The 16,860-nt window shown below is 47.3% G+C and overlaps 2 protein-coding genes across 2 annotated transcripts in view; one reads left to right on the forward strand and one right to left on the reverse strand.

The window, feature by feature from the left end:
- The window catches only part of CHFR (checkpoint with forkhead and ring finger domains), a 91,622-nt gene that overhangs the window by 57,054 nt on the left and 17,708 nt on the right, over nt 1-16,860 (forward strand). The window contains exon 19 of the transcript XR_014785778.1: nt 12,036-12,344. The gene's annotated coding sequence lies outside the window, so the exon portion shown is untranslated. The remainder of the gene's footprint in view (nt 1-12,035; nt 12,345-16,860) is intronic.
- Nucleotides 1-16,860, reverse strand: part of LOC146336070 (uncharacterized) — a 60,576-nt gene that overhangs the window by 12,011 nt on the left and 31,705 nt on the right. Inside the window, exons 2-5 of the mRNA XM_084820146.1 lie at nt 11,893-12,872; nt 6,733-6,784; nt 6,519-6,621; nt 1,457-1,620 (exon numbers count right to left, since the gene is read on the reverse strand). Of these exons, the coding sequence (XP_084676272.1) occupies nt 1,457-1,620; nt 6,519-6,621; nt 6,733-6,784; nt 11,893-12,872 (1,299 nt within the window). The remainder of the gene's footprint in view (nt 1-1,456; nt 1,621-6,518; nt 6,622-6,732; nt 6,785-11,892; nt 12,873-16,860) is intronic.

A 16,860-nucleotide genomic window follows, 5' to 3' on the forward strand; every position in this document is an offset into this window, starting at 1 on the left:
ATTAGCATAGGAAGTCAGAGAATAATTAAGCAGAGGCTAGATATTTCTTCCCTTTTCTTTGATGGCGATCCTACTTCAGTCTAGCTGTTCAAATGGTAACACATCTTTACAAGATTGTTTGCATTTCTAATTCAAAGCTAAAGGTTGCATTTCAGCTAGCTGAAGATCCTTCCTTAAAGCTCAGTGTCTTTTACAAGTTGAATCTAGCAGTCAGAAGTAAGCACCATTGAATTCTATGGAGCTTACTCTCAGTTAACTATGCATGGGTTTGAAGTTATGCTGATCCTCATAAATGGGGTATTATGCTATGTACTGCTGGTGGATATTTTGAAGTGGCATTTTATTTTAACTGGTTTTATTTAAAATTGTTTAAATTTAGTATAATTGCATTCATATGTTTGTTATATTGTTTTTTATGCTGTAAGCCACCCTTGAGAAGGTCTTGAAAGGCGGCTAAGAAATAGATTAAATAAATCTATAAAATAAAGAATACACATTAGGTCAGATCCAGACATAGTTAGAGTAGGCCCATTGAAATTAATGGGATTTATGTAAGTCATGACTGAGTTCAGTTCCATTGATTTCAATGGTTTTACTCTAAGTATGACTAAATCTAGATCCAACCTAGATCACTTTAAAGAAACTTTAAAGTGAGCTCCTGCACTTCAAAATTTACTACTACATAACTGAAGGTAAGCACATTTTTATGTTCGGAGAACGTTCCTAGTATAGGCCAAAGAAACAAGCCACATCAAGTGGCATGGCAGACAAATCACTCCCTGGGGCTGTTCACACAACACACTAACCCACACTCAGTGGTTGACTGTGAGTTATTTGTTTTACCCTGGGTTAGCATGTTGTCTGAACTCAGGCCATTTTCCGCAGGGTGGCTTGTTAACCATGTAGTGTGGCTTATTAGCCACCCTGAACAAGCTGGCAACAAACCATGGGTTCCCAAGGTGACTTGTTTGAGAAAAATAAGCCACCCTGCATGGTTAACAAGCCATCTTGCAGAAAATGTCCTGGGTTCAGCCAACACACTAACCCACGGTTCAACAACCCATACACAAGCACCGAGTATGGGTTAGTGTGTTGTGCGAACTCAGTCAATAACTGCAACAGCAGGTTATGCGCATATGTGTCATGACTGAAGTTCCATTGATTTTGATGGGTCTACTCTAAGCATGGCTAAGTCAGGTCCAACCCATTGCGTTTGAGAAGAGACATTAGGAAAGCTGTGTCTAGCATTTGATCTGGGTTGTCCGTTTCACACCTGTGCTGACTGGAGTGAAGGGCAGCTCCTGGGTCTGAAAGAGTTGAGGACTACTGCTGAATATGCACATCTGAAAACCCCCGTAAGACACTCAAAGGGCAATACTTCAAAATACAGCATGGGGACCTTTTTTTAAAAAAATAAAGAAAAATGTTTCACCAGAAACCAGAAGTGCTCCTCTACCTGTATTCTATAGGAGGTAAAACTCAAGCTGCCAGCTGCGGGGCTGGCTGAAATAATAAACACCTCATCGCTTCCAGACTCAGTGGTCACAGCCGACATTGAAGAAGGTACATCCAGGTCTGTTTGGGGAAGAGAGCACTCCATACTGCCATCACAGGAAGTGACTAAAGGAAATGCAAAGATGTGTTGGTTGGTTGGTTGGTTGATACGTATCAGAGAAATATCACCACATCCTCAAAATCATGACTACCCCTTTGCTATCCTTCTCTGATTGGTGAGGCAGGGTGGCTTAGCGTGATGTCTGAACCCAGAGCAGTTTTTCTGTCATGGGTTGTTTTTCACGAACAAGCCACCCTGAGAACCCATGGCTTGTAGTAGGGTTGTTTAGGGTGCCTTGTTTTCAGGGTGGCTTTTTGTGATGTCCAAACCCAGCAGGGCGATTTTATCATGGGTTGTCGGGATCAGCTAGAGAGCCAGCCAACAATAGCAGCGAAAACCTCGGCCGCTCCTCGCGATCTTGCTAGTTCTGCCGCCATTCTCCCTCATCCCTCCTCAGCGCCCTCTGCCTCAGGATGGATTTTTAATTCTTTTTTTTTCAAAGAAGTTTTGAAGAAAGGACACCAGAGATTGTCCCAGGTGTGTTCGCAATCCCCCACCCTGGACCTGCACAAGTGCACAGTAGTGGATGTACGCTGCTGGGAAATTTGTATCATTTCCCCCTCCATTTTACTGCTTTGCCTTGAAATTTGTGCAATTTCCCCCTCAGTTTTACTGCTTTGCCATGACATTTACCTGTCTTTAGTGATCCTGATCACATCATCATCATTATTATTATTATTATTATTATTATTATTATTATATTTATTAATCGCCCATCTGGCTGGTCACCCAGCCACTCTAGGCAATGTACAAAGCATATAATAAAACAGTTTAAAACAATAAAATCCTACAATAAAAACGTTTTCTAAAATACCCTAACCCACCCCAAATGCCTGCCTGAACAACCACGTTTTTAATGCACGACGGAAGCTCATTAAAGAGGGGGCATGGCGGAGTTCCCTAGGGAGGGAGTTCCACAGTGTGGGGGCCACCACAGAAAAGGCCCTCTCCCTCGTCCCCACCAGTCTAGCTGTCCTGGCTGATGGGACAGAGAGAAGGCCATCCGAGGCTGATCTTGTTAAGCGGCCTGTCTGGTGTTGCTGGAGGCGCTCCTTAAGATAGACTGGGCCGGAACCATGTAGGGTTTTAAAGGTCAAAACCAACATCTTGAATTTGGCCCGGAAAACAACTGATAGCCAGTGCAACTCCTTCAGCACTCGAGTGATGTGATCTCGCCGGCGGCTGCCTTTAATCAGGCGAGCCGCCGCGTTCTGTACCAGCTGCAGTTTCCGAACCGTCTTCAAGGGTAACCCCACGTAGAGTGCATTACAGTAGTCTAAACGAGAGGAGACCAGGGCATGTACTACCGATGGGAGCAGAAGGTCAGGAAGGAAGGGGCGCAGCCGCCGTATCAGATGGAGTTGGTACAGCGCTGTCCGGCTCACAGCTGACACCCGAGCCTCCATGGACACCTGGGAGTCCAAAATGACCCTCAGGCTACTGACCTGGTCTTTCAAGGGTAGCCGTACCCCATTCAACACCAGGTCAACATCCCCCAGCCTCCTCTTGTCTCCCACCAAAAGTACCTCGGTCTTGTCAGGGTTCAGCTTCAGCTTATTCCTCCCCATTCAGCCACTCACTGTCTCCAGACATTTGGACAGGGATTTTATGGCGAACCTTGGTGAAGATTTGAACAAGAGGTAGAGTTGCGTGTCATCCGCATACTGATGACACTGCACCCCAAACCTCCTGATGATAGCCCCCAGCGGCTTCACATAGATGTTAAATAGCATTGGGGAGAGGATGGAACCCTGTGGCACCCCACAAGTGAGTGGCCACAGGTCCAAAACCTCCTCTCCCAGTGCTATCCTCTGGTACCTGCTGGAGAGGAAGGACCGGAACCACCGCAATACAGTGTCTCCAATGCCCAACCCCTCCAGGCAGTCCAGGAGGATACCATGGTCAACGGTATCAAAAGCCGCTGAGAGGTCAAGGAGAACAAGGAAGGAGCATTCACCCCTATCCAGAGCCCTCCTCATATCATCCACCAAGGCAACCTAGGCCGTTTCTGTCCCGTGCCCAAACCTGAAGCCCGATTGAAATGGATCTAGATAATCGGCTTCTTCCAAGTGTGCCTTCAACTGCATCGCCACCACCCGCTCAATCATCTTGCCCAAAAATGGCACATTCGAGACTGAGCGAAAGTTGTTCAGGACTTGGGGATCCAAGGAGGGCTTCTTTAAGAGCAGTCTTATCACTGCCTCCTTGAGGGCTGATGGCATCACTCCTTCCTCAAGGGAGGCGTTCACCACCACCCTGATCCCCTCACCCAGTCTCTCTCTGCAGCCCATAATGAGCCAAGATGGGCAAGGATCAAGTAAGGAGGTGGTCGGCCTTACAGATGAAAGCACCTTGCCCACTTCATCAGAAGGAAGAACCTGGAACCGATCCCACAAAACCGGTTTGCCACAGGCCGCCTCTTGCTCACTAACTGTATCCACAGCGCACGGAGTAACACTCCTAATCCGATCAATTTTATCTGCAAAGTGCCTTGCCAAGACCTCACAGGAGGCCTTAGAATGCTCCAGCGGTTCCGGAGCCACTGGACCAACCAGGCTCCAGACCACTTGGAACAGCCTCCTGGGACAGCACTCTGCAGATGCGATAGAGGCAGCATAATATTCCTTTTTTGCTGCCTTCACCGCCACGTGATAGGCTGAAGATACAGCTCTAGCCTGTGTCTGATCGTCTTTGGAATGAGACTTCTGCCACCGGCGCTCTAGCCGTCTCACCTCCTGTTTCAGAGCTTGTAACTGTGGATTGAACCATGGTGCAGTCCGAGCCCTGTTCAGGGGGAGAGGGTTTTGGGGCCACCCCATCTAATGCCCCAGTGATTGCGGCATTCCACCCACCCACCAGGGTCTCAACCGAGTGGCCGTAGGCGTACTCCAGAGAATCCCCAAGCGCATTCAGGAATCCATTCGGATCCATAAGACGCCTGGGGCGGACCATTTTAATGGGTCCTCCACCCCTGCGGAGGGGTTGTGGAACCGAGAAGTCCAACGTCACCAGATAGTGATCTGACCATGACAAGGGGGTGGTGGATATACCCCGACTTCCAGATCACTCCCCGCTTCTCCAGAAACAAACACAAGGTCTAGTGCATGACCGGCTACATGGGTGGGCCCAGTTGGAATATGGTACAGCTCCCAGGAAGCCATGGTCTCCATGAAGTCCCGAGGTGCTCCTGTGAGGATGGCCTCTGAATGTACGTTGAAGTCCCCCAACACCAATAAGTTAGGGGACTGTACCCGCACATCAGAGACCACCTCAAGCACCTCGGCCAGGGAGTCAGTCATGCAGCGGGGTGGACGGTACATGAGCAGAATCCCCAGACTGCCCTTCGGGCCCAACCTCCAGTACATGCACTGAGCAACCTTGGTCACCCGAAGAGGGGGTCTGGTGAAGACCAAGGACTCTCAGTAGATAACAGCCACTCCCCATCCCCGATCCCCAGCCCTCAGCTGCTGTGCATACGAAAATCCAGCTGGACACGTGGCCGCCAGAGTTGGAGCAGCAGTCTCAGCCAGCCAGGTCTCCGTAATACATGCCAGGTCTGCACCCTCGTCCAGGATCATGTCATGGATGAGGGAGGTTTTCTGGGTAACAGACCTGGCATTGCAGAGCAGCAAACAAAGGCCAGAAGATGGAGTCATGCCTCCCCCAGCCATCCTTTGGCTCTGGACAGGGACAGATACTACACATCTCTCCCTTGTTCCCCTTTCCTGGCATGGCCTGCCCCTAGCACTCCACCAGCACCTGCCACCCAGCCTTGGTATGTTCTGGCCCCCAACACTCCCCCCACTGCCTCCATCAGGTGGACACATGCCCCCTCGCTCCCGCCTATCAGGCAGGCTACCCACCCCTAAAACACAACAGAATCCCCCAGAAATTAAAAAAAAACAATTTAAAAAATCCCCTTTAAAAATAATGCCAGGCAGGAGTCCACAGTAGCAATAGTGGCAGCAGGCACGCCTCTTCCCCAGTAGTGGCAGCTTCTCCTGCAGGCCCTAGCTCTCCCAGGCCACCTCAGCCAGCCAGCTTATGTAGCCCCTCTAGGAAGGGGCAGGTGGAAGCAGCACAGCTGGCTCGGTACCTGGGGGCCGGATCCTGCAGGGACTGGCAGTCTGCCAGGCAGAAGTCCGTAGGGAAGGCCTGGTGTTGGTGGCGGCAGCAGCTACAGCAGGCCCAACAGCAGCAGGTTACTTCTCTGTAACCCTCATGTACATCTGACAGCTAGCAACAGAGACCAGTGGAGGGAAGCAACAAGCACAAGCGGGGGGTGGGAGAGCTGAAAGTGGCTGATGGCTGCAGGCAAGAAGGAGCTTTAGGGCCAGGTGTTATTAATTCTTTAGAATATGAAGCAGCTTTTTTTAAAAAAGGTGTTCACTAGCAAGGGAAGCCTGGAAGTGGCGGATGAAATTGACAAGGACATTGACAAGAGGGGGATATTGGTGTGCTTGGCTAAATGTGCAAGACCCCCCCAAAATGGCACCATCTACACACAAAATGGGATGTATCCGCTTACTTGGAAGAGCCTGAAGGTTTGCAGAAGTACAAAACTGTTTGAGAAAAAAAGCTCTGAGCAGTGCAAGTCTATGCATACCTGCTCAAAAGTACGTCCCACCAAGATCAGTGAAACTTACTCCTAGTTAAGTGTGTATAGGATTGCAGCCTTAGTAACAGAACCCCCAAAACAGTCCAATGAGCATTTGCGGTTGCCACAGAATGCTAAGTATTGTGTGGGGTGGGGGGGCACAGAAAACTGTTTGGGAGTGGGAATGGAATGAAGGACCCCAGAGGAGGGCACTGATCAGGAATACACCACACTGCAACATTTTGTTGCAGGCCCTATTTGTGAAGAGTGGTCAGCAATGTTCTTCCTAACCTTTTTGTTGCTTACCTGCTCCATTTCCACCAATGGAGTGGTTGTTATTTTCATTCTCTTGACTTGGCATCACCAGCTGGAGCTCATTGAGATCAACGGCGGCGTTCTGGATCCCATTCTACAACTCAAAACATTCCCCAGTCAGCATCTTCAGGTTAGACAAGAATCAAAAGAGAGGAAAACCAAGAACCTGCTCAAATCAGCAAGATCATGAATTATCACCACTAACCTCTTGGTCACCATGCGCATCCAAAGAACTCCTTTTGGGACATAATTTCTGCCTGAGAAAGAAAGAAAGAGGCAAGAGGAAATCTCGCATCTATGTGCATTTTAATAGGCCCCCCAGCCATTAGTTCAGCATTATTTATTATATTTATATCCCGCCTTTTTTCCTCCTTCAGGAACCCAAGGCGGCATACATAATCCATCTCCTCCTCCATTTTATCCTCACAACAACTACCCTGTGAGGTGAGTTGGGCTGAGAGTCTGTGACTGGCCCAGAGTCTCCCAGTGAGCTTCCACGGTCGAGTGGGGACTAGAACCCGAATCTCCCGACTCCCAGTCCAACGCTCTAGCCACTACACCGCACTGGCTCTCGGCATTCATCCATTATTCATTTATGCACTTCAAAGTTGAGAAATGCAACTCTTTAGAGATTGTAGGAAATGTGCTTCCAGAAAGGTCGGAAAAGCAGGAATGGCATTGTAGAGGCACCTCTAATGCCTCATTGCATCATGCCCAGTTCTGGCTCGCCATGTTCAAAGATGGTGAATTCAAACTAGGAAAAGCGAAAAGAGCAACAAGAATGACCAAAAGTTCTAGCTGACCTCTTTTGTTTATAGGAGCCAGTCTACACGTGTAGCAAAATAATGTGATGCAGCTCTTCCTGGATTGTACCATTGCAGAATGCAGATGAAGTGGGGGATATCATGTTTGAAAGTTGCTCCTCTCAAAACTCAAAACTCTTTGAGTTCCTTGGAGGAAAAAAGGCGGGATATAAATGTAATAAATAAATAAATAAATAAATAAATAAATAAAAACAGAAAGCAGACAAACAAAAACCCCATCCCATTCACATAGAAAAAATATGATACTCTAGGATAGGAGCTCTAGGATAGCTTTCTCCCTCACCTGCTAACTCTAATGAACAAACCAGGATCTGAAACCATGGTTTGATCCTACTTTGTTCTCACAAACTAGACAGTTTTAACTCACCACAGTTCCCAGAGTCCAGATTTCACAGGGAACTGCAGTTTGTTTGCAATGAGAAGGAGAAGCTTCCAGTCTCCTCCTCCAGGATGTGAGAGAGGAGGAGAGGAGAGGGATGGGGAATCATGTGAACCCAAGGCTTGCCGTGGCTTATTCACAGAACTGGAAATCTTTATTTCTCGTTACATTTGAACAAGGTCTTTATGTACTGGCTCTTCTTCAGTGATTCCACACCCTCCTAAGGGCCTTTCATCCCCCTGCAACCCCTTTCTGGTTATGGATGTGCAATGAGAACAAGGTCTCTGTCACCAAAGGTAAAGAGAGTCATTGGCTCTCAGGGGTGCAGTTAGGGCTGGAACTTGGGAGCAAAGTCTGGGGGCCCCCAAATGACCACCCAGAAAGCTGGAGGGGGAAGCATCAGGGTAGCTGATGCAAACTTCATGTTATTCCTGAAGTATTTACTTACTTACTTACTTATTTATTTATTACATTTCTATACCACCCAATAGCCAAAGCTCTCTGGGAAGTTCACAACAAATAAAACCATAAAATGCAAGACAATAAAATACAATATAAACGTTTAAAACTACATTGTAAAAAATAAAAATAAGCAAACAGAAGCTAGCAGCAGTGCCAAGATTTAAAATACAGCACTGGATTCAGAATAGAAACTGAAGAACTAAAATACCTGGGAAAATAAAAAGGTATTCATCTGGTTCTGAAAAGAGCACAATGTAGGTGTCAGGCAAGCCTCTTTGGGAAGCTTATTGCACAACCGGGTGCCACAGCAGAAAAGGCCCTCCTCTTAGTAGCCACCCACCTCACCTCTTTTGGAGGGGGTTCCTGGAGAAGGACCACCGAAGGTGATCTTAGGGTCTGGGCAGGTGTATATGGGAAGAGACAGTCCTTCAGGTAACCTAGCCCCAAGCTGTTTAGGGCTTTGAATGTTAACACCAGCACTTTGAATCGGGCTTGGAAGTGGACTGCCAGGCAGTGCAGATGGAAAAGTACTGGCATGATATGATCCCATTGGCTATGAATTCAGTGAGCTTAAAATGCAAAACTGTACATGCTCTAAATATTTTTCTTTTTAGGGTTGACAAACATTCTAACACATCAGGAATGTAGAAAAAGCTGTAAAGCATGGCATAGCGATGGTGGTAGGGAAGAGAAATGTTAGTGATGTGCTTCACAACTGAAAAAAAAACAATGCCATCTGAAGGAGCCACCCACCCATAGGACTATTAAGTCCAGGTACCTAGCAGTCCTGGGGCCAGTTCTTCTTAGCCAGTCAGTTTAGGTTCACAACCCTATATAGTGAGGCCTGCTTGAGACTTGCACTTGAAGGAACACAGCCTGACTGTGTTCCTTCTTCGTACTAAGTGGAAAACGGAGCAAGGATGGTAGTCATCTTCGGTGCTTTCTGTGAGCGGGTGAGCAAGAAATAACAAGGTTTTTCTCTTCTGGTGAGATGGCTGTAAACACCGAGGTCAGTGTCGGGAACAGCTCCTTGGCAGGTCAGACGATTTATGTTTTCAGGGTTTCCGTCGAAGCCTCTTCATACTTCGCAGCCACAGAGCAAAAACAACCAGCACCAAAACCCCGCAGGCTGTGCAGGGCACGATTCAAATTAAATAAGGTGGACAAGCCCCTTGTTTGTGGGGGCTTGGGAAAGAAGGGGGGTAAAAACAACTTCTTTGCTAACTCAGGCCTGGCCTCATGGCCAAAAGTAATTAGAATTATTGGCCAACCAACAACTGAAGCTTTCATCCCTTCTCCAACTAGTAAACAAAGGCAACAGTGTGGCAAAATCTTGGAGTTTCCCCAGAGAGCTCTCTGTGGCTGAAGGGAATGAGTCTCTGGCAGACTTTTGCTGATGAACTCCCCACTCCATCCCAAAACACACACACATATATACCCATTCATTAGAACAGCACTAGGTGCCAGAACTGGCCAGTGCCGTTCAGACAGCCTATGGGGCGGGGAGGTGCTACTTTTAGCCAGGCAGCAACAGATTAAAAACAACAACACGGAGAAGAAGACTAGAGGAGATGAGAGAAGGAAAGGGTAGCCAAGTTCTGACTTGCTCTGGTCTCCCAAGGACAAAGAACGGTGGAGGAGAAAGCAGGACAATTTCAGAAAAGAGACGATTCCAAGATGATTAGCTTCTCTCATGGAGGTTTTTCCTCAGCAACGGAGCAACTTAAGATCACCATCTTCCGGGTCAGGTAATTCAAGACATTGCACTAAGAAGCACTGAGACTGAATGCTGTGGTTCTGGAGAGTCAATCGCTAATCACAGAGACTATTAATGATATGTAACAAGTGGGGCCTGCAACAAAATTCTGCAGCGTGCATGGCTCCCTGTGCAAGTTTTCAGTCACTCTATTCCATTCCCCGCCTCCCCATTGGTGTTCCTTTTGTCCTACAACGTTTAGTCAGCATCCCATGACCACTCAGCATGCTCAGTCCTCATTGGGTTGTTTTTGGTTCTCCCCACAACCTTATGTTCCCCCCCCCTAAATCTTTTTGTACTTCTGAAAATCTTGGAGTTCCCCCAAACCTGCTGAATCCTCCCTCTTATGCATAGGTGGTGCATTTTGGCCACATTAGCAACAGCACTCACCACCTGAACATCAGAAACAGAGGGAATGATATCCCTTCTTTATTTAACAATGTTTATGCATCGCTTATATTAAAGAAATTTCTAAGTGATGTATAAAAAGAAGTCTTCATACAGAGGTCAAGATTAGCTTCCTGAGAATGTTTGTTTGAAAAAGATATGTTTTCAGTAGGTGTTGAAAACCCAGAAGGGTTGGCGTCTGCCTAATTTCTGGTGGTAGGGAGTTCTGGAGAATGGGCGCTATGATAATAAAGGCCCTATTTTGAGCCACAGACCGAACCTTTGAAAACTTGTGTACCGCCAGGAGAGTATCTCATGAGTGCAGCAACCAAGTAGGCTGGTAGCGGATTAGGCAATCTCTTAAGTGTCCTCATCTGAAGTTATTTAGGGCTTTGTAAACTAGTACCAGAACCTTAAACCTAGTTTGGCAGCATATAGGTAGCCAATGTAGTTCCCTCAACATAGGTGTAATATACTGGCAATAAGCCACTCCTGTTACTAACCTGGCTGTGGCATTCTGCACCAACTATAGCTTCTGGAGCAGCCTTAAGGGTCACATAAAGTGCATTGCAGGAATCCAATTTGAAGGCTACCAGTTTATGGACCACAGTAGTCAAGCTATCCCTGTCCAAGCAATGGCCGTGACTATCTTACCCACCAAGCTGGTCAAAGGCACTCCTGGCCATGGAATACACCTGTGCCTCCTGTGACAGTGCTGGATCAATGAGGGACCCCCAAACTATATGCCTGCCCTTTCAGGGGGAGCGTAACCCCATCCAGAGCAGGTAACTGACTTATTATTTATGCCACCACTGCACTTTTCTCTCAGTCCTTACATCATCCCTTCTGTGCTTCTCCTGCCCTGCATTTGCAGCTAGACAGGCAGTTTTGGCTGTCTAGCCACGGGAAGGTGGAGCAGGGGAGGAGGCTGCCAGTACGACACATAGGATGTGTCGTATCAGCATTTCCGCCTTCCCCGCCCCAGAACGCCCTGTTTTGGCCGCTCAGCGCTCCTCTTCTGAGTGTGGGGCAGTTCCACGCTGCCTGCAAGGCAGTGCGGAACAGGGGGAAGGTCAGTTCTCCAGGAAGCGACCTTGGAGCGCGGGCTCGAGGTCGGTTCCTGGAAACCCACATATTCTATGGCCGTCTAGCCACTGACTAGCAGCCATAGGATTGCTCCCTTAATCAGTTAAATCTGTATACAGATCTGCATACAAGAAAAATAGTTCTACAGAGAAAATGTTTTCAAATGACACGTGTTGCAGCAGGCCTAATCGCAGAAAAGTCTACCCCCCTTCACTTTCACAGAGGAGGCAATGCCACCTCTAAAGATAATGCTTGCCATTTGCAATTTTTTATAACTACTTGTATTAAAAGTAATTTTAAAACAAATATCTGCTGCCCAATTAACCTGGGGCAACTTTTTAAGTCAATCAAAATGTTTAAAATCTATTCATTGAATTGATCAATCCAACACAGCCCTAGCAATATTCTTGATAGTTAATGGTAAAATGATAGTTAATGGTTAAAAAATGAGTCAAGAATGGCAACACGTACCTGCAAGCTATACAGAGTGAGGACAAAAGAAAAAGCGCAAAGAAGAGGATCCCTGTTATGATCACAAGCATCATAATATTTTCTTTCCCCTCCTTTGAGTCATTCACGGCCATCAGTTCTGTGTCATTTTTGTACTCAAACAGCATTGCAAAGCCTCGCCCGCAATCTGTGGTGGTGATCAGCTCCACGATGACTTCGACCATCTTTAGAGAAGATCCAAAAGTCAAGTTCCTGTTCAACGGTGAATTGGTACCGCAGAAGCGAGAAGAAAAGGCAATGAGGTCAGAGACGTACAAGACATCATGGGGGCAAACATCAGCTGAGGGCTGTGCGGTCGAGGAGCTCTCCGTTGGCAATACCGTTTTCGAAATGGCCACATTCTCACCAACAGCCGCATCTCCTAAAAGTTGTTTATGGCCTTCAGAAGCCTTACTTCTCTCCCTAGCAGTGAGGTGAGCAAACAGTATTTTATTCTTTGGGTCTTTATTCTCCTCCTTTACTCCACCAGTTATTTGTCTTGGCAAGGTGAAGTTGGTGGTTCCCATGAATGGTAGCTCACTTGGGGGAGCAATGGCTAACTCTTTGGGTTCTTCTATTTGCTGAAATTGTTTGGACTCATGTTTTTGAGAAGCAGCTTCTGGAAATCCATTGGAAGGATTATAAAAATCCTTCAAGCGAGACTCTTGGAGAACAGAACTCTTGGTGGGAAAGATGGTGGAACGGTTCGTATTTTCCTCACTGGGGAAGAACTCCTTGTTTGTACTTTCTGAAAGAGAAAGAAAACCACCCCAGGCGTCGGAGTTCTCACTTACGCTTTCAAAGACATCGAAGTCAAAAATTTCCAACATTAGGTATGTTCTGGCAGGGATAAAGAACTGCCAGACACAGTGCATGCCTGATGAGTAGTTGTTTGGGAAACCAGGTGATAAAATGAGTCCTCTTTCCACTGAGTTGAGCTGCGCGCCACAAGAATAGTATACCTGAAACAGAAAAAGCGGGGGACCATCTTAATTTCCTTGAATTAAAGTAACAACCCAATGTGCCAGCCAGCCATTTCTCCCCTTCCAGACTGCACCTGGCTTGTGGCTGACACTGCTTTCTGAATCATCAGTTACAGTCAAGACTGCCATCCGTTGGAAGTCTTGAACCAGGAATCTCCTGGAAGCTGAGACCTCTTTCCCGAGGCACCGCTCCTTCCTCAGAATCGTGGTCATCTTGGAACCCCAGCAGGTCCTCCAGCCTTCAGCTTTCCTCCATCTCTCCCTCATGTAATTGGCCAGTGGAGCCCTCCATTCCCCTTATGGATAATATGCAGCTTGCAGGCCGCAAATGGCCCTCTGGCCGTTTTTGTGGCCACGCCACACCACAATGTCGGTGGCACAGTGGTGGCAAGAAAGCCACATTTTCACTTCAAAACAGTGGGGGTTGGGTAGATGCGGGCGGCAGTGCATTCTGGTGGGGGGGAAATCGCCCCCCAAACCCTCTACCCTTGCCCACCCATGCCCTATACAAACGTCCTTTTCCTGCCAGCATCCTATCTATGCCATGAAGAATGTTCCCTGTGGAACTCATAGACTTAAGGCACAATCCTATGCAAGTTTAGACAGAAAAAAGGCCTACAACTCCCAGCATGCTCCAGCCAGGTATCCAGCATGCTGCTGGATCACAACAAAGGTGTATCTAATCCAACATCCTGTTTCTCACAGCGGCCAGCCAGATGCCTCTGGGAAGCCCCAAAGCAGGACATGAAAGCAATAGCTCTGGCCTCCTGTTATCCCCCAGCAACTGGTATAATGCAGAGGCATGCTGCCTCTGATCCTGGAAGTAGCATGTAGCCATCATGACTAGTTGCCAGCCTTATCCTCCATGATTTTGCTAAAATATGGTTTTAATGCTGTCCTATGGATGATATTCTGGAGGTGACGGACTCGACCTTGGGGGAGCTGGGGGTGGCGACAGCCGACAGAAAGCTCTGGCATGGGCTGGTCCAGGAAGTCACGAAGAGTCGGAAGCGACTGAATGAATAAACAACAAAAACTTAGTGGCCACATGTTTGCACCAGAGCCTAGCATGTGCACCCTAAAGCAAGGGTGCAGAACTTCAGGTCCAGCGGCCAATTTCAGCCCTCTGGAGGTCCCAATCTGGTCCTCTGGGAATCCTCAGAAGGCCGCACCCACTTCCCCCCAACAACTGATATTTGGTGGTTTCTTGGCTTTTGTGCACCTTTTCCCCCATTCTAAAAGGGGGAAACCTCTCTTGTGCACCTTTTCCCCCATTCTAAAAGGGGGAAACCTCTCTTGTGCACCTTTTCCCCCATTCTAAAAGGGGGAAACCTCTCTTGTGCACCTTTTCCCCCATTCTAAAAGGGGGAAACCTCTCTTGTGCACCTTTTCCCCCATTCTAAAAGGGGGAAACCATTCTTAACCTCTCTTCTGTCTTAGTTATTGGCAGTAAGGGCTTTAAGCTAAAATATGCTGGTATTTTGAGGGTTGTGGCCCATCCCTTTTGCCTTTGGCCCTGTCCACCAATGGAATGTGGCCCCCGAGAACTTCTCCAAACTGGAATTTGACCCTTGGCCTGAAAGAGGTTCTGCTCCCCTGTCCTAAAGTCAGGGCTGGCCCAAGACATTTTTCTGCCTGAGGCCAAAACAAGATGGCACCCACTCCCATTTCATGTACAAAAGCCAACTGGACTGGCAGTTAAATCTTTCTTCCACACCAGTGATGGAACAGCATCCTCCCCTGTACCTGAGGGCATCAGGCTAACTTAGGGAGTGCAGGGCAGGTCATGTGGCATACAAGTTCTCTCCTCCTAGACCTTGCTGCCATCTCCTGTCATCTGCTGCCTGAAGCGGCCAACTTACTCTGCCTAATGATAGGGCCAGCCCAGCCTAAAGTGTATAGACTATGTCCACGTGATCTGTACCCTGTGAAAATGGAGGATACAGATCACATGAGCGGAACCTACAAACGTTGGTTTATATGCAGACTGCATGATGTATGCATAGAGGTCAGGAGGCAGGGCCTGTGGGCACAATCCCAACCCCATTACTACAACATGCCTATATTGTACACCTTTAATCACCTGAATGACATTCCAGCATCAAATTAAAAAAGTCATCAATCTACAAGACCTAGGCCAGGGGGTGGGCAACTTGTGTCCTCCAGATGTTGGACTCCAGCTCCATCATCCTAGCCAGCACAGCCATGGTGAGGAATGATGGGATTTGCAGTCCAGCAACATCTAGAGGGCCACGTTGCCTGACACAGGCACTTTTGTTTTAAAGCTTTAAGCTGGTGCTGTAATGAAAACAAAGATGGGCAATCAAACCTCCCAGGAGGAGGCAATTCTTAAGGAACTCTTATGCCAAGCTGTTGAAGGCTTTAAAGATTAAAGACTAGCACTTAGATGCATGTGATTATTCTATTTTATGACATTTTCGCTGGTCCTAGCTAGTACGATCTGACCGCAGATTTTGGGATTTTTCTAATGGACCAACATGGCTTCTTTTGCTTGTAGTGTTTCTTGCAGAACACTTCAGCCGTTCAGGAGTGGACCTTAAAACTGGAGGCAGACTTTTTTCTATCACCTGAAGATGGAACGTTCCTTTCTTTTTAAGGGTTACATTCCCTCCAGCCATGGAGACTTCATGGGTACAACAAAGTATATATGCCTGCCCAAGAACTGAGATCTGTTGGAGGGGCTCTCCTCTGCATCCCACCAGTACGAGATATACACTAGGGTGGGACGTGGGAGAGGGCATTCTCTGCTGTGGCACCCTTGTTGTAGAATGCCCTCCCCTTAGAGGCCCAATTGGCGCAGATATTGGTCTCGTTTCGGCGCGAAGTAAAAACATGGCTTTTTACCAAAGCCTTTGAGGGCTAAACGTATTCCCTAGCACATTGTTTTAACTGTTAAATGATATAGGGTGGGATAGAAATGTTTGAAATAAATAAATAAACAACAACATCAAGCTTTCCCCCGCCGAAACCCCATCTAGCCTGAGAAAGACTTCTGGAGAACCCAAAAGCTTGCTCACTATTTTGCGGCATTGTGGTAACATTGCCTGACTGCGAGTTTAGATTCCGTTCTTTTTGTTTGATGTTACTGTGAAAGTATCATGGTAGCCCCTTGACGCCTTCTTGTTTTGCTTCACTCACACTGAGAATGGCTCTCCTGTCCATAATGTCATAGGTTAAATGTGTAATTAGGGTGGTACATTTGTTAGAAATGTTTCCATGTGGAGGAGTGTGCCTCAATTCAGGAGGGAATAGGACATGTTGACCTTCAATTCCATGGTGATGCTTGGATCTAGGGGAATAAATCAACCCAGGAAACATCAATGCAATTCCTGCATTAACTTGAGGAACATAAATCTTGCCACCTCCTCCACTGCCCCTCGCTCCCCCCCCCCCAGCTCCCCTGCTGCCTTGGAAAAAGAAAGCTATAAATTAACAAGACGCTTGCTCTCCTGTAGTCACTATTCATTCCCTGGCATTAATTGGGGAGGAAAGGGGATTTATTTTAAAAACAAAAGTAAAAAGGATTAAGTCATTTTTAGTCTGTTTAAACACAAAAAGGATCTTGGCAGGACAACAGACAAATCCTACGGAGTCTGTGTATAGGCACAGATGTCAAAATATTCTAGATTCCTTCTCCCCACCAGCTCCTCTTTGGCTCACTCTGAAATTAAAGGCTTTGAAAAACACAATTTTTAAAGTCTGTCTCTCTCCCCCCCCCCCACTTCTCCAGTACTTACTTTCTAAAAATGAGAGATCTGGGCCCAATCCTATGCATATTTTGATGGAAAAGAATCCTACAATTCCCAGCGTTCCCCAGCCAGCCATGCTGACAATGACAACTGACAAATGGTGGTGTGTAGGTGGGCTAACCGACCGAGAGGGCCCATTGAGGGTGTCTTGCCCAAGGGTCCTCAAAGCTGGAGCCGGCACTGATTCTGACCATCCC

This window comes from Heloderma suspectum, chromosome 13 (assembly GCF_057233095.1).
Source record: "Heloderma suspectum isolate Gila_16-S chromosome 13, 16-S_ref, whole genome shotgun sequence".
Classification (NCBI taxonomy): Eukaryota; Metazoa; Chordata; class Lepidosauria; order Squamata; family Helodermatidae; genus Heloderma; species Heloderma suspectum.